The sequence below is a fragment of the Gossypium hirsutum genome, chromosome D08 (assembly GCF_007990345.1).
Source record: "Gossypium hirsutum isolate 1008001.06 chromosome D08, Gossypium_hirsutum_v2.1, whole genome shotgun sequence".
NCBI lineage: Eukaryota > Viridiplantae > Streptophyta > Magnoliopsida > Malvales > Malvaceae > Gossypium > Gossypium hirsutum.
In genome coordinates this window covers 3,278,525-3,301,631 of record NC_053444.1, presented here as the reverse complement: position 1 = coordinate 3,301,631, position 23,107 = coordinate 3,278,525, and the positions used below count along the sequence as shown (strand labels likewise).

General features: G+C 34.6%; 2 protein-coding genes across 12 annotated transcripts; one reads left to right on the top strand and one right to left on the bottom strand.

Moving 5' to 3' along the window:
- The first annotated feature begins 973 nt into the window (after nt 1-973).
- LOC107937445 (uncharacterized) lies at nt 974-9,813 on the top strand. 8 transcript variants are annotated; one of them, XM_041099521.1, is made up of 16 exons: nt 1,066-1,494; nt 2,500-2,677; nt 2,787-2,836; nt 2,926-3,018; nt 3,102-3,190; nt 3,309-3,387; nt 3,611-3,693; nt 4,181-4,259; nt 4,363-5,077; nt 5,434-5,508; nt 5,640-6,282; nt 6,597-6,763; nt 6,899-7,019; nt 7,094-7,202; nt 7,277-7,848; nt 9,014-9,813. In XM_041099521.1, exons 1-12 carry the CDS (start codon nt 1,066-1,068, stop codon nt 6,736-6,738), a joined length of 2,655 nt encoding a protein of 884 aa, XP_040955455.1. In that variant the 3' UTR covers nt 6,739-6,763; nt 6,899-7,019; nt 7,094-7,202; nt 7,277-7,848; nt 9,014-9,813. The 8 variants fall into 8 exon arrangements, with proteins under 8 accessions (XP_016725812.1, XP_016725811.1, XP_040955457.1 ...); XM_016870323.2 differs by having other exon boundaries at nt 974-1,068; nt 1,179-1,494; nt 6,899-7,848; XM_041099522.1 differs by having other exon boundaries at nt 7,094-7,848.
- On the bottom strand, nt 6,899-22,716 carry LOC107937429 (polygalacturonase QRT2). Of its 4 annotated transcripts, none has more exons than XM_041099527.1 (9): nt 22,294-22,716; nt 9,903-10,034; nt 9,575-9,745; nt 9,455-9,475; nt 8,969-9,176; nt 8,793-8,874; nt 8,574-8,682; nt 8,161-8,280; nt 6,899-8,046 (listed from the first exon to the last, which is right to left on the bottom strand). In XM_041099527.1, exons 1-9 carry the CDS (start codon nt 22,603-22,605, stop codon nt 7,822-7,824), a joined length of 1,380 nt encoding a protein of 459 aa, XP_040955461.1. In that variant the 5' UTR covers nt 22,606-22,716; the 3' UTR covers nt 6,899-7,821. The 4 variants fall into 4 exon arrangements, with proteins under 4 accessions (XP_040955461.1, XP_040955463.1, XP_040955462.1 ...); XM_041099529.1 differs by having other exon boundaries at nt 22,348-22,716; XM_041099528.1 differs by lacking the exon at nt 9,455-9,475.
- Between the last annotated feature and the right edge of the window lie 391 nt (nt 22,717-23,107).

The following is a 23,107-nucleotide window of genomic DNA, read 5'->3' as shown; positions in this document are numbered from 1 at the left end:
TGAGTTTGGATGGTTAGTGATTTAAATATGAAATGTATGATTGTTTGATTTATAAGTCCGGTAGTGCTCCGTAACCCTATTCCAACGTCGGATACGGGTTAGGAGTGTTATAGGCATGCTTGAGTTCAGTCCTTAGTAAACCTATTTTCCACCCCAAGTTATCAAATTTTTTTTTAATTATTTAGCATTTTGTTTAGGATAAAAAGCAAAATTGACTAGAACATGGTAGATTATTATTGGTTTAGGGAGACTACATGACCTTAAAACCCTGATGTCAACTTTTCATTTGTAGGTTTCCTTTTACTTTGGTTGAGCTCGCTGTACTCTAACCTTACCCTCTCCTTTGTGTTAAAAAAATATAGGCAAATTAATACCTAAGGTCACCAAATTATTAGTAAGTTTACATTTTGGTCACTTAACTTTAAAAAGTTTTATATAGTCACTAAACTATTCAAAAGTTTTTGTTTAAGTTATCGGGCTATTAAAATGCTATTGCATGACCTTTTCTGTTCACATGGCTTACACCAATCGAAAGCTCTTATTCCCCTTCTTTTTTATAATTTAGTTTTTTTCTTGAAGGTAATGAATCTACGAATCAAAATTCAAACAACTTTATTTTTTGATCTCTATCATTGACCGTCAGATCGACTTGGATTGAAGGCACGTTCTTCTACTCATCAATATATTTTAATCCACTATACTAATCATTGAATTGTCACTTAAAGCTCGCTAGTCAAACTTAAGAAAAAGACTTAACAATCCTATGGCTTAAATAAAAGCTTTTAAATAGCTTATAACTATTTTATAAATTTTAAAAGTTTAGAGACGGAATGATAAATTTACTAATGACCATGTAGTTTAACACAAATTCACAAACCATGCTGACAGAACCAGTCTATGTATCATGACGACGCCGTTTTAGTATTACCCGTTTGTTATTTTAATAATGATAAAAAGCAGCCAGATCGATAAATCTCCTAAAAACTCAAAAAAAAAAAAGAAAAAAATTTCAAAAAATTCCCAACAATCTCTTACTATGGCCTTTCACGTAGCTTGCCCAATTACATGGTTACAATATATATTTTTCATACACTTTGCCATTATATCTCCTTTTTGAACTTGTTTTTAACGCGCTCTCGTTGTATTAATGCATATGTTTTCTCTTTGTTTTTTTGTAGTCGGCGAATTTGCTTTTGTTCGCTAGGGTTTCCTCGGAATCTCCATTCTCCCGATTCCAAGCATGACTTCTTGCAGGAACTGATTCGGGTAGAGGCGTTTTTGAAAGATCCATTGGGCGTTACGGTTTCTCGAGAAAGGACTGTGCAGGTTCGCGTACCGAAAGTAACGCCGGTTCCGGCTGGGGATGGAGGAGATGGCGTTGATGCCGTGGAGGATTCGGCCTCGGTTTTGGCGGCTCAGTCAAAGCGGCTCGTGCTTCAGAGAAAAGCTGCTGCTGAGGTTTATGCTAGGAAGGTTGAGCTGGGTGATATTGCGGTAATAATAATATACTTGCATTTGACTCTATGTGCGTGTTTAGGTATATGTTTATGTGCATCTGTACGGTGTACATTAAGTTTGGCATCTGAAATTTTGATCTCGTTCGAGTTTGATTTAGTGGAGTGTAAATTTTGTTGTCATTTAGGGGTTAAGGTGTTCAATTTCAGTTTATTTTGCTGTCGTGTTTGTGCCGAGTTCTGCTTTCTCCGGTCCATTCTACTGGTTCTTTAAAAATACTGTATCAGTATTTGTATGTCTTGTTTTAACCGTATCTATAATATGATTGGTCGTTGATATTTATACTTTAAGTTTGCATTTTGTAGCAATTTTAAGATTACTGTTATTCTGCTTTTGGGAACTTGGAATTCAAAATTTGGATTTGTGTTTCATTTTCTATATAATTTGTAATAATTAAATGCATACATAAAGAGTAAGCTACTTGGGTTTCAATGTAATATCTATTTGGAGAGTATAAAAAGCATTAATTTGTTAAATTTATAAATTCCTTAGGAATTTCAAAATCACTACTAAATAGTCACTTGACAAATCTATAGATTTGATAAATAATCATGAATTTAATAAATTTATATATATTATGACTTAATTTAGACTATTTTTGAAATCCAAATTCTGAAATCCAAGTTCCCAAACGCTATCTTATTGAAATTGAGCTAGATTTTGGGTTTGTTTGTGATTGTCCAATAGTCATTTGTTAATACGTTATTAACTTTATATTTCAAAATATAGGTATATATTTTGCATGTATTTGTGAAACTATGAATGCAAATTACTAGCAAATAAAGGATTTCGTGGTTTGATATTTTAGTTTGTTGTTGTTTTGGGTTGGCTAGTATACTTACTCTCTGACTGGAAACAAACCTTTGTTGAATGAGAACAGGGAAGGAGAGTAGTAGGGGCCTTTATTTGGTCTCTACTTTTTATTTTATGCAGTGTTCCTTCTTTGTGGCATTCTAGAAGTGATGGTTTTCACTTTCTTTACAGGTTGCATCAATAGATTCTGCTCTACAAGAGCAAGGCCAGTCAAACAAAAATGTAACTTGTCACATGTGCTTTTCGGGTGAAAATGAAGGAAGTGAGAGGGCAAGAAGGATGCTCGCATGTCGAAATTGTGGCAAGAAGTACCATAGAAGCTGCTTGAAATCTTGGGTTCAACATAGAGGTACTAAAGTTTATTGTGCTATATAACTATGGCTCGGTAGAGAGGCACCAAATTTTACTGCTGTGTTATCTTCTACCACTGCAGTCTTATACATTTGGCATGGTTGCAGATTTGATTCATTGGAGTTCCTGGACTTGCCCCTATTGTCGAACCTGTGAGGTATTTATCTTGCACATAAGTACCAATTTGCACCGAATAGTGTTCAAATCTTTTGGTTGCACTGATTACTACTAATTTCCTTTCTTTAGGTGTGCCGAAGTACTGGAGATCCAACTAAGCTCATGTTTTGCAAAAGGTGTGATGATGCATACCATTGCTATTGTCAACATCCATCACACAAGGTTGGGTTTCTATTGCTTATTGCAGAGATTTCTTAATATCTTGTTTAAAAGAGAACAGCTCATATAATCCCTAGATTATGCAGAATGTTACCTCTGGGCCATATTTGTGCCCAAAGCATACAAAGTGTCACAGCTGTGGATCCAATGTCCCCGGAAATGGTTCAAGCGTGCGGTACGACTGCTAACCCTTAGACAAGAAGCTTTCACCCCTAAATGTTTCTTCTTTCTGTGCACATTAATGCTCTTAGTATTAATATTTTGGTTTTATCATTTTCTTACAAATCGCACAGGTGGTTCTTGGAATACACTTGTTGTGATGCTTGTGGAAGGTTGTTTGTGAAGGGAAATTATTGCCCTGTATGTTTGAAGGTAAATTCATTCTTCCAATAATTATTATTATTATTATTTTTTCATATATCCCCTAGCTTAAGGAAAGAATCCACTTCCCCTAAAACTTGTTTCTTGATAGAAATGACCGAAAAATGGATTCTGAACTACTTTATTTGATTGATTATAGCATCCATGTGAAAGCTAATAGGCTTCTTAAGTTTTCTAGAAATTTGAACTTACTAGACATTTTGCAACTATACAGGTTTATAGAGAATCAGAATCGACGCCCATGGTCTGCTGTGATGTTTGCCAGCGCTGGGTGCACTGCGAGTGTGATGGCATCAGGTTCGTTGCTGTGTACTTTAAGAAACTCCAACCTAATTTCTGCTCTGTTATCTTGTTTATTGCATGCTTTTGGTTGTTGATTATTTTGGTTGGGGTAGTTGCAGTCAAATGTGCTACTGAGTTTGACAGTTATAGATGTTTATGGATTTGTGTTATGCTTTGTATTTTAACTTGCATCAAGTCTATCAGGCTTATTCCTTGTAACTGTATAGGGTCAAAATGGATGATTGAATTTCTCAAGTTTTTCTTCTTTTTTTTTTTTCTGTAAAATGCCATTTTCATGAGTTGTTTCCTTACCAATCTAGTGAAACAAGCAAAGCAAGTGCATATTGTCTTGAAATTTCTATCTAGCTCTTTCATTCCTCTCCAAACCAAAAAATATTTCCTATTCCTGTTGAATAAATCCTGAAAGACTTTTATGGTTTCAGCTTTTCAGCACCCGCACAAATTTTGGATCATTATTTATTTATCAATAAATGCTTTGCAGTGATGAAAAATATCTGCAGTTTCAAGTAGATGCAAATCTCCAGTATAAATGTGCAGCATGTCGTCGGGAGTGCTACCAGGTAGCTATGTATTGCAGTGTGCTTTTTTCCTTCTTCTTTCTCAGGAGGGAGAGAGGTAAAGTATTCTTTTCAACTTGTGAATCTGTTATAAACGTGTAACCAGGTTACAGATCTTGAGGATGCTGTTCAAGAGCTTTGGAAGAGGAGAGACAGAACTGATCAAGACCTTATTGCTAGCTTGAGGGCTGCTGCAGGGCTGCCAACTCAAGAAGAAATATTCTCTATCTCTCCATATTCTGATGATGAGGAAAATGGTCCTGTGATGTTTAAAAAAGAACTTGTGCGTTCCCCGAAGTTCTCTCTCAAAGGGATAGCTGACAAGCCTCTGAAGAAGAACAGGGAATATGGAAAGGAGTCTTCAAGCAAAAAATATCTTAAGAAAAAGACATACCAGGCATCTTTAATTAGCAAAGGAGAGTCACAGCTGAGTTTTGAAGGGAATCAGGATATTCAATCTCAAGGATATAGTGCGAGTGAGTACAGGATCGATGAAGTTGCAATCCAGAGAGATGAAGGACAAAATATTACTTCTCCTGGTACTGAAACGTGTTCTACTAATCAGCCAGGGATTTTGAAAAACAAGCTGGTAGATGAGGTGATGGTTAGTGATGAAGATAGAAAATCTCGTGTACTTAAAATTAAAAGTAACAAGCCACTTGATTTAGATAGTGGAGATGATAAACATGATAGCAAGTCAAATACTTTAAAAGCAAAGAAGTTAGTCATAAATCTAGGTTCACGAAAAATAAATGTTACCAACTCCCCAAAGCCTGATGCTTCAAACTGTCAAAGAGAACGGGATGTGATTTCTTACAATGGTATGCTCTGAATTACTCTTTCTATGAGATAACTTGCACTGCATGATGATCACATTTCCCTACAATCTAGCATTCATCATTTCCTTTTATGTTGCTATCACTCTAGTAACCTTCTAGATTGCTACTTATCATTTCTAACTACACCCTAAAATCTGCGTTTGCTGTAATGAACTGTTTTTTGCTCATTTACTTTAATCTTAGTTAAGTTTAGGTTTTTGTTGAGCCCTTTTTATTTCTTATAAGATTGCACTTATAAAATAAACAAGATATTAAATCACATGCAATTTATTGGTCCCTTCTGGTTGAGAGATTAATCTAAAAACTATTATGCCTTCTCTTGTTTGACTGATTGTTAGGTGTTCAAGATGCAAATCAACAGAGTTACAAGTTTATGCTGGATACGCATGACAATACTGCTAAATCTGGTGATGGTAATATAGCAATCATGATCTATTGCTGTGATATTAAAAAGTTCAGTTGTGCTGCCGTTATTGAACATCTGGAAATTTATTTCTTTTAAGGTTCTGATAATTGAGATAGTGGGAAAATTTTCTGTTTGCAGGATACAAGGTTTATCAGTCCAAGTCAAGAAGGGTGAAAATTGCGGGAAAAGAAGGGAATGTGATAAAGTTTGGAAATATTAAGCCAGAATCTCCTGAATTGGGGCCCAAAGTCGGTGCAGCAAGCAGTTCTGATGGATATGAAATTGGCCCTCTTGAACAGCCACGAGTTGCATCTGGAAAAGGAAGCATTGATGTAACTAGGCTTGATGCTGCACCGTCAGGTGAGGCGTCCATCCTAAGAGGGGGCAAGGTGATGTTGAGAAAGTGGTTGGAAGACAGGGCTGATACGAATGGTGAAAGTAATGAAGATTTTGGTCACACACCTGTCTTGAAATCTTTTCCAAAAGATTCCAAACTGTCTCTCAAGTTTAAATTGAAGAAACCTGATCTTGAGAATCAGAATTCTAAGGTTCATCCGGTGGAAGAAAAAAGTTCTATAAAGGGCCAAAGGTCAAAAAGGCAGAGACCATCAACCTTTGTGGAAAAATCGTTGTTTAATGTAGATGAAGATCTTGATGTCACACACACGCATCAAAACAGCATAATGGATGGCATGATGGATGCTAATTGGATATTAAAGAAGTTGGGTAAAGATGCAATTGGAAAGAAAGTTGAAATTCATCACGCCTCTGACAATTCATGGTAAGATTTGGCTTCTCTTTGCCACAGAAAAAACTAGGAGGCAAGATCTGGGTACCATGGGCTTTTGATTTTAAGATCTTTTGCTCCTGATTAATCTATGTCTTAACCACACACCCCTTATTTAGTTCTATATGCAAGTGATGAAACATGTAAACTTCAATTTGAGCTTCAAAAGTAGAAAGAATATGTCAAGCTGCTAGTGAATAATAATTTTAGCTCCACCCAAACTATAATGCTTTAATAATTCTATATTGTATATTTTTTAGGTACATTCCCTGAATTTAATCCTTACTTTTTTGAAATTGAACAAGCAGGCATAAGGGAGCTGTTCATGACATCATTGAAGACACATCCACAGTATCTGTGATGCTAGATGATGGTAGAGTAAAAAGCTTGGAACTTGGGAAGCAAGGCATTCGTTTTGTTCTTCAAAAACAAAAGAGAAGCAAATTTTGAAACTGAACGGCTAATGTAATTCTTTGTGAGTGGATTGTGGAGATTTTTCCATTTCTGGATGTGGCAGTTCTCAGGCAGTTGCTATTTTTTTCTTTATATTAAATTTCCTCAGCTTTGCACTGGTGCTACTTTATGTCATCGGGATGCCTTTTTACTGCAGTTGCTGATGAAAACAAATAACTTAAGCAACCCATTCAACCACAGTTGGGGGTGGTAGGTCCAATAGCAACCAGAATCCAACATGAGCATCTGGATCCAAGCCTCTTGGATGGCGAAGTAATGTAAGCCTTTGCATGCCTTCTTTACAGCTTCCCGAGCCTCATCTTCACTTGTAGTTATAGGAGATTTCTTGAAGGTTGCATGAACATAGCGGGTAGAATTTCCAAAAGATAGGATCAGGCAAGCATCTGTGGTGTTGACCTCTACCGAACAGACTTCCAATCCAGATTTCATCAAAGCTGCAAGTAAGACATTTTGATCAAGTCTTAATAAAGTTTGAATAAGTACCCGTAACTGAATTCTGAATGCAATATTTGAGAAACCAATGCTGCTAGAGGAGCTGGACAGACCAAACGAGAGTTCAACAATGATGGAAGGGATTTGATACTCGCAGCAGCAGTGGCAGCCACTGCAGTTGCTCAGTTGCTGGGATGCAGTGGGGAAGGCGCTAAAACCTGGCACAGCAGAGGCCGAGTAGTATGCTTCTGTTTGTCACCATGTCAACTACCAAGATCTTTTTAACAAGTGGGGCTCTGCTGATAGTTTGGTGGTGGCCTATTCACTATGGCTGAATGGCACAACTTATTAGTGCTTGTAATTTCATAATCTTGGAAAAACTTAAATTTCTTTGTTACTAGTTCTGATGATCACAGTCTGCTGATAAGGGGATTTTGAAGGCATAAAAGAAAGAGTATATATATGTATATGAACTAAATTACGCATGTATAACATTAAATAAGTATCCATATATATAGATCGTAAAGTATGAATTTACGTAAGTAAGAAGCAAGCATTTCATATTAAGATTAATTTATGAAGGCAGTTTGGTTTGGCATCTTCTTCTGAGGCAGAGATTGATGAAGATCAGCAAGGTGGAAAAACATTTCCCCGGTAAGACAATCTAATATTAGTGCATGAAGCTTCTGCAGTATGTTCTTTATCTTCTTTTGATGATGTTATAGCTACATTTTGCAAAAAAATCTCCCGACAAGGAAACCTCCTGCTGCAATTGAATTTCACGGCAACATTGGAGGCACTTGTTCCTCTGATGTTTTCGTAAATCACATTGCTCACTTGCACTGCTGATACCTGCTTTTATAGATCATATACATGCATGCATACATACATACATTGCCATTAACACCTGCTCTGCTCTTTTCTTCTGAGTCTGATGTTCATGGTTTTAAGAGTTTTTCTTATTACCTTACAGGGGCATGGTGATTTATGATGATCACAGTAGTTTTGATCTATGATTATAGGATTGCTCACGTTATGCACCATTATATTCTGAAATTTGATGTTTTTGGCATACCCTGATCCTCCCTACAGTAACAACATAGAATCCTTGAAAAGCATACCAGAGTTGCCAAATTTTATTCTAACTTCTTTTATTCATTCTTGATTAAGAAAATCCAAGTGCCCTTTTTCTTACTGAAGTTTGCTTAGTTCTAGCTGAAACCATTTTTATTTACAAAACTACTTGGATATGCGTCTCTTATGTGTATGTTGATTTTTTATTATTTAGATTTTCTTGTATTTAAAGGGTTTGCCTAGATATGTGTGGGACAGTTTATCAAATATAGGTTTTAGTCTTCCAAAGAAAATTAAGATGTTACCTGCCAAGTCTTTATTCTAACCCCATTGGTGGTACCTGAAATTGTTGCTCTATTCACTATTACATTAGATACATAAGCTGCAGAATTTCTAGCTCCTAAGCTCCCAATGCTGCAAATAGTGTTAATTTACCATGCATTTACATAATTGTAGAAACAAGTAAGCTGAAATCAATCAGGTAAAAGTTTTTGTTTTGAGTAGTGTTGAATTAGCTAGATGACCTGATTCCATGTCCCGGTCCACAAGTTATATCTGTGGCTCGTACATTTTGCGAGCCGCTCACAACAGAGATACAATCATCACCTTCAAATATAGCACCAAACGAATAGATCAGCATAGAATTTGCATAATTGTTTAGAAGATTTGCATGAATGCTTTGATTTAACTACTGGTTTACCAGTTTTGATGACACAGTTCTTAATGTGTATGTTGTGGGTTTCAGACACATGGATTCCATCCGTGTTGGGGCTGTTTCCAGGAGCAGTAACGGAAAGGTTGAGAGCTTTTACATTGACACATTTGTTAAATGAAAGATGCATTTGTTGAGCATTTCGGATCCGCAGCCCTGCTACTCTCAGATTACTGCATTGGCTAAAGGTTAGCGCCTGCAAAAGCACAGTTTTGTTTTAATATAGTTCATGTGCACAATGTGTAACGATCGGGATTCGGACATTTTCTCTCACATCATTGCATGTATTGAGATTTGGTTGTCACCCCTTGATTCGAGTGTTCTAAGAAAACAATACTTTTGATGTAAGCATATAAGGGGAGACACCCGAATTTAGTTGCGTGAAGTGATACAGGGTAGATGTTCAAATCCCGGTCATTACACAGGGAATAAACAAACATATCTCGAATTTAATAAGAAAGGACGTGAATTTACAGTTGGTGCTTCCTTGCAAGGCTGAAAAATGATGGAAAAAAAAATGTTTGCTGTTTTATTGATAAAAGAGAAGAGAAAAAATAATAACTTGAAATTTTGATGTAAAAGCAAGTGACATACGATGGCTATGTTAATTTTGCAAGATTTTTGCCACCATGTTCTGCCATTGCCATTGATGATGCCTCCACCTTCTACCCTTAAATTCTGAACATTAGCAAAGTAAAGCCATCGTCGTCTTCCGTGTGCTTTATAATCCGAGTGATGGACAGTGGCTTTAATTGTTCCATGGATCTATCATGTAAAAAAGATAATCATCATTTAATGTTTCAATTATAATGTATCAGTTCATTTTATGTTTACATGGATGTACGAGTGCATGGGATATTTAAGGCAAGCATGCATGTATGCATGAATCCATGGCCATGCATGCTATTTTGCATAAACTCACATTCACTATGAGAGGAGAGTTGCAGGGTCCAAAGAAATCAATTGGCTTAAGATGATAAATTTTGTTCTTAGGGACCACCACAATAGCTCCTTGAGACGAGTTACAAGCCAACTCCCAAGCTTCCTTAAATGCCTAAACCAAAGAAAAAGAAAAAATAATTGTTGAATGTCAATCAATAAATTCTCGGCTGAATCATGGATTTGACTTGCAGTCCAAACAAGATGTTATGATTGTTATTGTAATATCCAATTTTAGCCTGGGCTCACATATGGAAACATAATTTTTGAGGATATGCAATCTTAGATATGATATGTAATCTTAGATATATGATATATGCAATCTTAGATATGATATATAATCTTAGATATTATATATAATCTTAGATATGATATGTAATCTTAAAATATATGATTTTGTAATCTTAGAGATTTAATTTGTAGATACCTTTTAATCTCAGCCGTTGATGTAACTGATCTGTACCGTTGGATTTGGGGAGGCTCAACTATAAATAGATGTCTCTCCTTTCATTGAAAAAAAAGGAGAAAAGGAGAAGATGAATAAAAAAGAGAATGATTGGCAGTTTTTTTAAAGGTGGCTTATTATTTTTTTCTTTTGATTATTTTTTTTACTTATTTATGATTTTAAAAAAGGGAGAAGGTGATACTACTACGAATTTTATTTATTTTATTTAGCCCATCCGCCTTTTAATGTTTTTGTAATTAAGTTCTTTTTATTTTTTTTAATTTACCCTTTTATTTATTTTTATTTCAATTGGGTCTAAGTTGAACGGCGTCGTTTTAGAGGAGAAGGAAAAATTTCTCTTCCAGCCCCTCTATGTAATTCGCGCGTTTAAATTAATCCTTTTACTTTTATTTATTTGCGGATTTACCACAGTTTTTTATTGCAATTCAATTTAGTTTTTCTTTTCTTTTTTTTGTTCTTTTCATTTATTTTATTAATTAATAATGTAATAATTTTTTTTATTTTTTTAAAATCTATACATGTATATTTTATGCACATATTTTTAACTTATACTTTTCTCACATTTATATATGTATATATATGTATATTTATTTTTTAAAAAAATTAATTTTGATAATGTACTCATTATTTAATTTTTTTATCCATGTATATTCCTTTTATATGTACATGTATATATATTTTTTTAAAACGAATATTTTCTTATATTTTTTAATGAATATTTTCATATTTATGTATATATTTACGTTTTTTTAATGATTAAATACTCACTTTTTCGTTTTTAAAATATACTTATTTTTTATTATTTTATATATGTACGTATAATTATATTTTTTCTTTATTTGCATAAGTATATTATGTATTGTATTTATATATAAATTCTATAACCCAAAATTTTATTTGTAAATTATATGTATATTTTTAATCTTCATAATTTTCATGTGTATATTATATGTCTTTTGATCCTTATTTATTTGTTTGCTATCCCATCCATTGTATAATTGTGTTTACATTTAATATTTTGCATGTCGTGGATTACCTTTTTTTATTATTTCGTTTATTCGTTTGCTTATATTATTTTATGTCGATGATGTATTTATTATTGTTATTATTATTATAGCATTTGTATGTATAAAATCATGTTACATCATTTTTTTACTCAAATTTAAAGATAGAAATTTTTTAAAATTGAGATAATGTTCGTATTTAGGATTTTCAAGGGAATTGAGCCATAACGTATTGGGTTCCGATTTTCTTCGTTAAATTCGACAATCGAGCATTTCTCTTCAATCAAAAAAATAAAAACTCATTATTGGGAATTCAACACGTTGTGTCCTAACGTATTGGATGTGACGCATTGATTTCTCGAAATGAAGATTTTTTTAAAAAATCATGAAGGAAATATTCCGAGTTTGAGATTCTAAAGGAATTGTGCCCTAACGTATTGGGTGTGATTTCTTAAATCTTGGATAAGTGGATGTTCTTTTAAAGTAAAGGAAATATTCCGAGTTTGGGATTCTAAAGGGATCGTGCCCTAACGTATTGGGTGTGATTTCTTAAATCTTGGATGAGTGGATGTTCTTTTAAAGTTTTATTGTATAAATATTCTGACCTAATTCATTTTGGGGGAAATTAGAATGTTGTACCCTAACGTATTGGGTGTGGCATTTTTGCTTCTCTGAATTGAAAAGGGTCTTAATATGCAACGTTTTAAGTTTTTAAAGATTATATTTTTAAAATTTTCGACCTTAAGACATTAATTAATTAACTAGGTACCAATTTTTGGGCGTAATGAGGGTGCTAATCCTTCCTCATACGTAATCGACTTTCGAACCCGTTTTTCTAAAATTCGTAGACCAAAGCCGTTTTAGGTGACCCAATCACACCTTAATAAAAGATTGGTGGCGACTCCCAATTTTCATTTTTTAAAGTCGGCAACCTAAAATTTTTTGTTTTCAAAAAAATGGTTTCGACAGCTTGGCGACTCCGCTGGGGAAATTTTTTTAAAAAAAGAAGAGAGTCGAGCCACAAAGTTGATTAATTTTTGTCTTACGGTCGAGAAAAATATTTTTTTAAAAAAATCATAACATCCTTTCGCATTCATTATCTTATTCCTTAAATATTGTTTGCATTATGCATTTCATGAGTTGAACATTTTTACCCTTTTAAGTGGGAGTGAGAAGCTATGCCTTCGTGAGGTTTTCACCTCCGTGTAGGGTAGTGGATTGCTTCCGGGATACATCCGTACCTATGTCTTCGTGAGATTTTCATCTCCGTGCAGCCATAGGGAAATGTATTCCCCTGAACCGAACTCGATCCATATGAGCCTATAATGGATGAGGATAGAGGACTCTGCTGGTTCGGGTACCTTTACCCTAGAAGCCAAAACTTCATATAATGAACCTTAGGAATCCACCCTAGGTAGAACTATACTGAACCCTAGTAGACATCCGATTGGGTGTTTTACTATTTCTTGATTATATTTTATATTATTATATGACACTGACCTTTTGTGTTTTATTTTGTTTGCATGACATGACATGGCATTTCATTTCATCATAAAAGGCGTCAGTTCAGATTCGGTTGCTAGATAGAAAGCTTGACATGGAAAAAAGGTTTCTTGATAAAGTGGAGACAATGCGGCTATCCGAACTTGGTCTGAAACAACACAGCAAGAAAAGGGTGATAGCCTGGCCAATGGGTATGTATCGGAATTATGGGATTTTACTCGCATCAGTGTAACTCAAAACAATTTGCAGGAGTTGAAAGAAATTTGGAATCAATGGAATAATGAGGCTAGGTAGTTATTTTACGACAATTATGGGGACTTACCTTATTTGCTTGATGTGAAGGTAGACAAACATTTGTTTCGAGCCCTCGTCCAGTTTTGGAATCCTGCTTACAGTTGCTTCACGTTTGGGAATGTCGATTTGGTACCTACGATAGAAAAATATGTGGCTTTACTCCGATATTCAAAGTTTCAAGTGGATAGAGTTTACTCGAGAGCGGTAAATGTACCAACCTTTTCAAAGAAGCTGATAGGTATAACAGGGATGAGTGAGCAGTGGGTCGCTGCACGAGTTAAGCAAAAGGGGGATAGCAAGTGCATTCTTTGGAAGAGCTAGAAACGGTCTACAAAATTGTGAGATCCAGATCAAGCATTTGAAAGCAAACGAAAGTAGTAATAATGAACAGCTCCACCACTTTCAGAGTCAAGTTAGGAGCAGAGATCATCTTATGAAGGAAGCTGTGGTCTAGATTCAAGAAGTAGCTGATTACGTACAGATTTTAGCAGTACAGGCTGACATGCTGAGTATGAAGTATGAATTAGAATCGGATCGGGGGCAAGAATTAGTTTTGTTACTTAGGAAGATCAGAGTTCTGGGTACTAGGGCAAAGTCTTATTTGTAATTCGCTTTATGTAAAGAAATTTGCTTTCTAGTAAGGTTTTCTTATATGGAATTGAATCAAAATTGACGTCTTTTTGCATTCATGCATTGCATTACTTCATATGCATTTAAAAACATTAAAAGATTCTAATTAATTTACATCATTCCTCAGTTAATCTGGAAACCAACCAGCCTACTAAACACCGCTACGATACTCGATCGAAAACTAAGGATATGGATCAAAGGATGGAAAGACTAGAACAATCCCAAAAGGAAATGCAGGAGCAGCTTCAAAAGCAAATGAATGAACAACAAAAAATGATAGACAAAATGATGGAATCTCAGGGGAGTATGATGGCTCAGTTAACTCAATGGTTCAACAAATGAGCTGGTAAAGGAAAAGGCTCCGTGCTCAATATTGAAGAAGGAGACAATGAGAGACCTATCTATCATCTGGATTTTACCCCCAACAAGTTGAGATATACCAACGTAGGTCCTCTGTTACCATTAATCCTCTGGGTGACGTTGCGACGCTAATGAATCTCCAGGCAGGATCAGGCTCTAACCCCGGAGCCAACTTTGTTAATCCTGCTATCCCTGATTTCGATGAGACGGCTGGAAAAGAGAAAATGAATGATGAATTACCAAAACAGCTAGAGAAAAAGTACAAATGGCTGGAAGAGAAACTTCGAGCGATGGAATGTGCAGAAGGCTATTATGGGATGGACGCTAAAGAATTGAGTCTGGTTCCGGATTTAGTGCTTCTTTACAAATTCAAAATGCTAGAGTTTGAGAAATATAATGGAACCAGTAGCCCCGAAGCTCATATTACCATGTTCTGCAGATGAATGACCGGTTATGTCAATAATGACCAACTCTTGATTCATTGCTTCCAGGATAGCCTCGTAGGGGTAGCATCCAAGTGGTACAATCGATTGAGCCGTACCCAGATTAATTCATGGATAGATATGGCACAGGCATTTATAAGGTAGTACAGCCATGTGACTGACATGGTACCTGATAGGATCACTCTGTAGAATATGGAAAAGAAACCAGGTGAAAGCTTTAGGCAATATGCGCAGATATGGAGGGAGATTGCCGTACAAGTTCAGCCGTCTCTTCTAGAAAGAGAGATGACGATGCTTTTCGTCAACACATTGAAGGCATCATTTATTACACATATGTTAGGAAGTGCTACTAAAAGCTTTTCTGACATAGTTATGAATGGTGAAATGATTGAAAGCGCCATAAGGAGCGGAAAGATTGATGCTGGAGGAAATAACAGAAGGCAAGCCTCAAAAGAAAAGAAAAATGAGGTGAACAGCGTGAATACGTACGGCAAATCGATTGCTAATCAACAGGGTTCATCAAGACAAGAATTAGGTGTGAAGCCAGGTACTGAAAAACTCCACTTCACGAAAATTCCAATGTCATACAAGGAGCTGTATCAAAGCTTATTCGATGCGCATGTTGTTTCTCCTTTACATGTGAAGCCTCCACAGCCCCCGTATCCCAAATGGTATGATGCAAGTGCATAATGTGATTATCATACAGGAATTACGGCGCATTCTATAGAAAATTGCATTATCTTCAAAAAGCTAGTTGAAAAATTTATCAACATGGGTATTGTCAAAATAGATGGCTCATCTAGTACCCAGTCATGATTGAATACAATATATGAAGGGGTGTCGAGAAGTGTTCACGATGAAACAACTGAAGAAGAGACCTTGTAAGATTTTCGCCCTTATAGACTTGGGAGTGTTTTAAATAATTAGACTGCAGAAGAAACCCCTGTAGTATTTAGAGATTACTCAGAGTAATGTTCAAAACACACTTGTTGCCTTCAGCCTAGAGGCAATAAGAATTCCTTTATGAAATAGGCTCATGTCTGAACGCCGTTATTGTAATAAAATACATCTTTGCATTCATTTTTTTAAGCCAATATTCTTTTCGAATAATTATACTTTCATTCTTTCGGATCTTCTTCCATATTATTCTTTTATTCATCCATAATTGTACAAATGATTATTCATACATTCTTTTGTATATTCTTTGGTATTTACTGTGGGTCCCCAGATATCAATGACATGAGTGATGCTGTTACGAACTCAGAAGTTCCTTTTGAGTGGGATTTGTGTTTAGAGGGATCTCATGACTTTAAAGATGACACAGATTGTAGCCTATTTTCAGACTTGCTGAGGATGGTAGAACAGGAATGAAATCTTACTTCATGAGGGGACAATGGAGATTATGACTTTAAGATAGCGTGCATAACCGAAGAAATGAAGCATGACCTTGTTGAGTTACTTCAAAGAGTTCAAAGATGTCTTCATATGGTCATATCAGGATATACTTGAGTAAGCACCGACATTGTAATCGGAACAACAATACGATATCAAGAATTTATAGTATGTTCAAGATTAACATCATGAACGATGCATTTAGAATTCTTTGTCAGGGCAATGCCTTCTCCTTTGGCTCATCATGGTTTAGCCTGTCGAAGTCAAGTTGCCATTTCTCCGTTGTTGGATTTTATCCTAATTGAAGAGGAAGATCCAAAGTTTTCGTCATAGTTAAATTTTGCCCCAAAAGGCTCTATGAAAGAAATTTGATTACAAAGAAGATCTTACATTGGTTTTGATCGAAAGGGATAACGATGACTTATCTAATCCTATGAGTTCAGATTAAAAAAAACAAACAAACAAAAACAAAAAAAAAACAAAAAAAAAGTGAAAGAAAAAAGAAAAGAAAATGGAGAGGCCAAAGTGAAAACCCGCAAAGGGCACTTTGAGACCAAAGGGGATTTGAGTTGAAAACCCGAAAAGGGCGGCTCAAATATTGATCAGAATGGGGCACGAGGTGATTAGAGCAACTCAAAGTTTAATCAGATTGGGGCATGTGGTGATCTTGTTATACCTGAATTATCAGGAAAAGGTAGGCAACATCTTGGGGCATTGGCAGAGTACTGTGGATCCCCTAAACACATGTCAAACTCAGAAGGATCTTTAAAAAGTTTGTACAGAGAAGTTCAAGCTGCGATATCTGGGGCACCTAATATTCATACTGAATTTTTTATTCTTGGAATACTTCATTCTTTTCCAAGATACACATTCCCAATCAATTTCTTTGCTATCCTTGTTTACTATTTTTGATAATCTATTCCTTTCGAGCTATGCTCAGAACCAATTGTATTCTCATCCATTGTTATACCCTTTTTGCAAGAATAATGATTTATGGACTAATAAAACTTTCACGAAGGAAGTTTTGCATATTACTCTAGAAGTTTCTAAATAATACAGGAGCCTGAAATAGGACTATTGTTTAGAACGCACCAAGTTTAAAGGTTGGAAATCTGAGAAGGAAGAGTCTAAATGAAGACTATTTCTTTGGATTTTGTTGTCAAAAACATTGATCAAACAAAATGACAGGATGTCAGATGGGTGACAAAGTTTAAATCACCAAACAATAAGAAGGGGTTTCCTTGGAGAAGAGAATCCTTCATTTGTGCATGATCATTTGATATGACACCCTAGGAATGGTGTAGGAAACCAAAGAGTTTCGCATTCTGTATCTTCGAATTGTGATAGCAAAGGATTGAGAAAAGGCCAGATATTTTTACCCTTGGGTCACAGTAGAAGAAAGAGGGTACAAATTTTGCATCCCAATGGATTAAACTTGGAGGTTCACAGTGGGGGGCAGCCTGGCTAAATGTTTCTTCAGAAAAGCTAGTGAAGCAAGAAGGCGTTGTAGCACGTCAGTCACAAAGCCTTAATAAACTTCGAGTAATGACAACCTAAGAGGGATCATTCTCGGAAAAATAAATTTCACATTCATGCAAAATTCACACATGTCTAGTTAGGAGCATTTGATGCATTTTGATCATGCCATCCTAATCATTAGGCATAGTTAGGTTCATTATACAGGTCATGTTCCACAGAGAACAAATCAGTGAAAGAGCAGATCTTGCCTTTCAGCATTGATAGTGGAGCAGATCGAAGACGGTGAATCTTATCTTTCCAAGATAGTGGGAAGCAGATTTAAGCCACCAAGCCTTGTCTCCCTGAGCAGCAGTGGAGAAGGTTGAAGATTGTAGATCTTATCTCCCTAAGCAGTGGTGGAGCAGATCGAAGACGGCGGATCTTATCTTTCCAAGATAGTGGGAAGCAGCTTTAAGCCACCAAGCCTTGTCTCCCTCAGCAGCAGCGGAGAAGGTTGAAGATTGTAGATCTTATCTCCCTAAGCAGTAGTGGAGCAGATCGAAGACGGCGGATCTTATCTTTCCAAGATAGTGGGAAGCAGATTTAAGCCACCAAACCTTGTCTCCCTCAGCAGCAGCGGAGAATGTTGAAGATTGTAGATCCTATCTCCCTGAAGTTGCAGTGGAGTGGATTAAAACTTTAGATCTTATCTCTCTGAAGTTGCAGAGAGCAGATCGCATCTAGTCTTATCTCCTTGAAGTTGCAGTGGAGCAGACTAAGTAAGCAAGTCTTATCCTCCTCAAGTTGCAGTGGGGCAGACTGAAGATGGCAAGTCTTATCTCCCTGAAGTTGCAGTGGAGCAGATTAAAGCCGATAATCCTATCTCCCTGAAGTTGCAGTGGAGCGGATTAAAACCTTAGATCTTATCTCTCTGAAGTTGCAGAGTGCAGATCGCATCAAATCTTATCTCCCTGAAGTTGCAGTGGAGTAGACTAAGTAAGCAAGTCTTATCCTCCTGAAGTTGCAGTGGGGCAGACTGAAGATGGCAAGTCTTATCTCCCTGAAGTTGTAGTGGAGTAGATTAAAGCCGATAATCCTATCTCCTTGAAGTTGCAGTGGAGCGGATTAAAACCTTAGATCTTATCTCTCTGAAGTTGCAGAGAGCAGATCGCATCTAGTCTTATCTCCCTGAAGTTGCAGTGAAGCAGACTAAATAAGCAAGTCTTATCGTCCTGAAGTTGCAGTGAGGCAGACTGAAGATGGCACTAATTCCTATACTTCTGAAGATGTTTCATGTTCCAGCAAGACCGAGCAAAATTGAGCATTTTTAAAGTCTTTGCTCCGTTCCTGTTACACGACAACAAGCAAAGAGGGGCAGCTGTAATACCCAATTTTAGCCCGGGCTCACATATGGAAACATAATTTTTGAGGATATGCAATCTTAGATATGATATGCAATCCTAGATATGATATGCAATTTTAGATATGATATATGCAATCTTAGATATGATATGCAATCTTAGATATGATATATAATCTTAGATATGGTGTGCAATCTTAGAATATATGATTTTGTAATCTTAGAGATTTAATTTGTAGATACCCTTTAATCTCAGCCGTTGATGTAACTGATCTGTACCGTTGGATTTGAGGAGGCTCAACTATAAATAGAGGCCTCTCCCTTTATTGAAAAAAAAGGAGAAAAGGGGAAGAGGAATAAAAAATAGAACGATTGGCAGTTTTTTTAAAGGTGGCTTACTATTTTTTTCTTTCGATTATTTTTTTACTTTTATTTATGATTTTAAAAAAGGGGAGAAGGTGATACCACTGCGAATTTTATTTATTTTATTTAGCCCCTCCGCCTTTTAATGTTTTTGTAATTAAGTTTTTTTTTTCTTAATTTACCCTTTTATTTATTTTTATTTCAATTGGGTCTAAGTTGAACGGCGTCGTTTTAGAGGAGAAGGGAAAATTTCTCTTCCAGCCCCTCTATGTAATTCACGCGTTCAAATTAATCCTTTTACTTTTATTTATTTGTGGATTTACCACAGTTTTTTTATTGCAATTCAATTTAGTTTTTCTTTTCTTTTTTTGTTCTTTTCATTTATTTTATTAATTAATAATGTAATAATTTTTTTATTTTTATTTTTTAAAAATCTATACATGTATATTTTATGCACATATTTTTAACTTATATTTTTCTCACATTTATATATGTATATATATGTATATTTATTTTTTAAAAAAATTAATTTTGATAATGTACTCATTATTTAATTTTTTATCCATGTATATTCCTTTTATATGTACATGTATATATATTTTTTTAAAACGAATATTTTCCTATATTTTTTAATGAATATTTTCATATTTATATGTATATATTTATATTTTTTAATGATTAAATACTCACTTTTTCTTTTTTAAAATATACCTATTTTTTATTATTTTATATATGTACGTATAATTATATTTTTTCTTTATTTGCATAAGTATATTATGTATTGTATTTATATATAAATTCTATAACCCAAAATTTTATTTGTAAATTATATGTATATTTTTAATCTTCATAATTTTCATGTGTATATTATACGTCTTTTGATCCTTATTTATTTGTTTGCTATCCCATCCATTGTATAATTGTGTTTACATTTAATATTTTGCATGTCGTGGATTACCTTTTTTTATTATTTCTTTTATTCGTTTGCTTATATTATTTTTATGTCGATGATGTATTTATTATTGTTATTATTATTATAGCATTTGTATGTATAAAATCATGTTACATCATTTTTTACTCAAATTTAAAGATAGAAATTTTTTAAAATTGAGATAATGTTCGTATTTAGGATTTTCAAGGGAATTGAGCCATAACGTATTGGGTTCCGATTTTCTTCGTTAAATCCGACAATCGAGCATTTCTCTTCAATCAAAAAATAAAAACTCATTATTGGGAATTCAACACGTTGTGTCCTAACGTATTGGATGTGACGCATTGATTTCTCGAAATGAAGATTTTTTTAAAAAAATCATGAAGGAAATATTTCGAGTTTGAGATTCTAAAGGAATTGTGCCCTAACGTATTGGGTGTGATTTCTTAAATCTTGGATAAGTGGATGTTCTTTTAAAGTAAAGGAAATATTCCGAGTTTGGGATTCTAAAGGGATCATGCCCTAACGTATTGGGTGTGATTTCTTAAATCTTGGATGAGTGGATGTTCTTTTAAAGTTTTATTGTATAAATATTCTGACCTAATTCATTTTGGGGGAAATTAGAATATTGTACCCTAACGTATTGGGTGTGGCATTTTTGCTTCTCTGAATTGAAAAGGGTCTTAATATGCAACGTTTTAAGTTTTTAAAGATTATATTTTTAAAATTTTTGACCTTAAGACATTAATTAATTAACTAGGTACCAATTTTTGAGCGTAATGAGGGTGCTAATCCTTCCTCATATATAACCGACTTCCGAACCCGTTTTTCTAAAATTCGTAGACGAAAGTCGTTTTAGGTGACCCAATTACACCTTAATAAAAGATCGGTGGCGACTCCCAATTTTCATTTTTTAAAGTTGACAACCTAAAATTTTTTGTTTTCAAAAAAATAGTTTCCACAGCTATTTTGTGATTTTTATTTCACTACCATCTTTATTTATTATAAGCCACGAGTCCAACATGGTTTAATCAAGTAAGTAAAAAATAAAATAAAATAAAATAAATCAACAACGGTCCATGTAAATTAATCTTATCAATGTTGGTGGTTGCCCTTTTTATTTCCACCTACTTTTAAGTTTAAATTTAAGTGTTTTTAATATTTGACTTACCATTATATTCAATACTTGTTGATATATATATACATTGAGAATTTGGTTTTTAATAAGTTTTGTAATTTTTTTGCTTTTAAATTAAAATAATAATTCAAAACTTTATAAAGTTTAAACCAAAAAATAATAATTAAAAAGCTATTTAAATATTAATATTTATTTAGAAATACCTGTTTTACTTTTTTATCAGAATTTTTACAAAAGTAGTTTTTTTTATTACTTTATGTAGTGGTACTTGGGTCCTAACTTATTCGTGTCATTCAATATCATATTTCATGAATGTTCTTAAAATGTAATTCATTATTCATTAGGTTTGCAGTCACAAATTAAAAAAGGAAGGTTAACATTAAAAAGGGTATGAATTATTGTCGAATTCAGTGGGAAAGAATTCAACGTTACTTAATTGAAATATCAGTTTGAGTATTGTGATTTGTAAATGAGAAAGCTCACTCCTTGTTTCGAGGTTTGATACAGTCAGAACTCAATATAATTATTGAACACTAAATGATTTAAATAAAAGATTTAATAAAAGAGTCCAAAAAAAAAATTTAAGTGATTACTGAATATCAAAAGATTTGATATGACTACTGAATACCAAATAAAATGATATGACTATTTAATGCCAAATGAAATCACAATTCTAATGCTTGGATATGATTATTGAATACCTAAAGATTTAAATAAAAGAGTTCAAAAAAAAAAAGAAAAAACAAAATTCAATTGAAATCATAATTTTGAAATGACTACAGAACACTGAAGGGTTTAAATAAAAAGGTCCAAAGAAAAAACAAAGTCGAAATGAAGCTACAACTCTAATGCTATTGAACACCAAAAGATTTAAATAAAAGGGTCCAGAATATATATATATATAATTAAAGTGAAATCATAACTCTAATGCTTTGGTATGATTGCTGAACACTAAAAGATTTATTTTTAAAAAAAATAATAATAATACCGAAGTAAAACCACAACTCCAATTTTTCTTTCATAATATGGTACCTGAGAATCGTCAAATCCATTAGCTTTAGCTCCAAAATCATCGACATTGATTACCTTGAGAGTGACCCTATCAATCCTCGACCAAACTTCATTATTGTTGATGGGATTAACGTTGTCTTGTTTGTTGTAGGTTGTTGGGCGGCTATAAACATGAGTTTGTCGAACATCACTGTGAAATGGGTCCTCTCTGTAACTCCCAAAACAAGATGTGGACAAACAGATGAATGTAATGAAAAGTGGGACACAAAGGGTTTTTAACCACATTATCAGACAAATGTCGAAAGGAGCTATCACTTGAACATGTTTAGTCATGTAAGTCACTATATTTATATATAAATAATAGAGACGAAAGTGGAGGTTTAGGGTGCTTAATTTCTTCAACTAATGAAGAAAAGAGATGGAGAGTGGGGGAAGTTAAGTTAGTTGGAAAGTATTACTTTGTGCTTCTTTATCAACATACGTACATACATCCCTTGCTTTCTACTGAATTCTTCTTCATACATATGTAACTCAATGATGTGTTGACTTCATTTGCTTCAAATAACTGCATCATATACATTTAGATTTGTTATACACTAATAGTCACCAACCCAAAACCCAGATAAGATGCAGGTCACCTACTCGTGACTCGGCCAGGCCCCACCAGATGGATGCGCGCAAGACGCACAGTGAGAGGACAACTAGGAGAGCTCGCGGTATTAACTCGCATGAGTCGAGGAGAGCTCGCATAAACGGAAGGAGTTCGCATGTAGGGGATTACGAGATCTAGCATGCAAGTTAGAACGGTACACATGCTCAACATGCCTAAGGTCTG

What these genes read in the sequence shown, in the direction of transcription:
- LOC107937445 (XM_041099523.1), top strand. Translation starts at nt 1,066, where the DNA reads ATGGTTACAATATATATTTTTCATACACTTTGCCATTATATCTCCTTT. An exon ending in GTCAACATCCATCACACAAG is followed by an intron (nt 3,019 to 3,101) that starts GTTGGGTTTCTA and finishes TAGATTATGCAG; the next exon opens with AATGTTACCTCTGGGCCATA. An exon ending in ATTGCCCTGTATGTTTGAAG is followed by an intron (nt 3,388 to 3,610) that starts GTAAATTCATTC and finishes GCAACTATACAG; the next exon opens with GTTTATAGAGAATCAGAATC.
- LOC107937429 (XM_041099527.1), bottom strand. Translation starts at nt 22,605, where the DNA reads ATGACTAAACATGTTCAAGTGATAGCTCCTTTCGACATTTGTCTGATA. An exon ending in GAACTGTGTCATCAAAACTG is followed by an intron (nt 8,875 to 8,968) that starts GTAAACCAGTAG and finishes CTATATTTGAAG; the next exon opens with GTGATGATTGTATCTCTGTT. An exon ending in GGACCGGGACATGGAATCAG is followed by an intron (nt 8,683 to 8,792) that starts GTCATCTAGCTA and finishes CACTATTTGCAG; the next exon opens with CATTGGGAGCTTAGGAGCTA.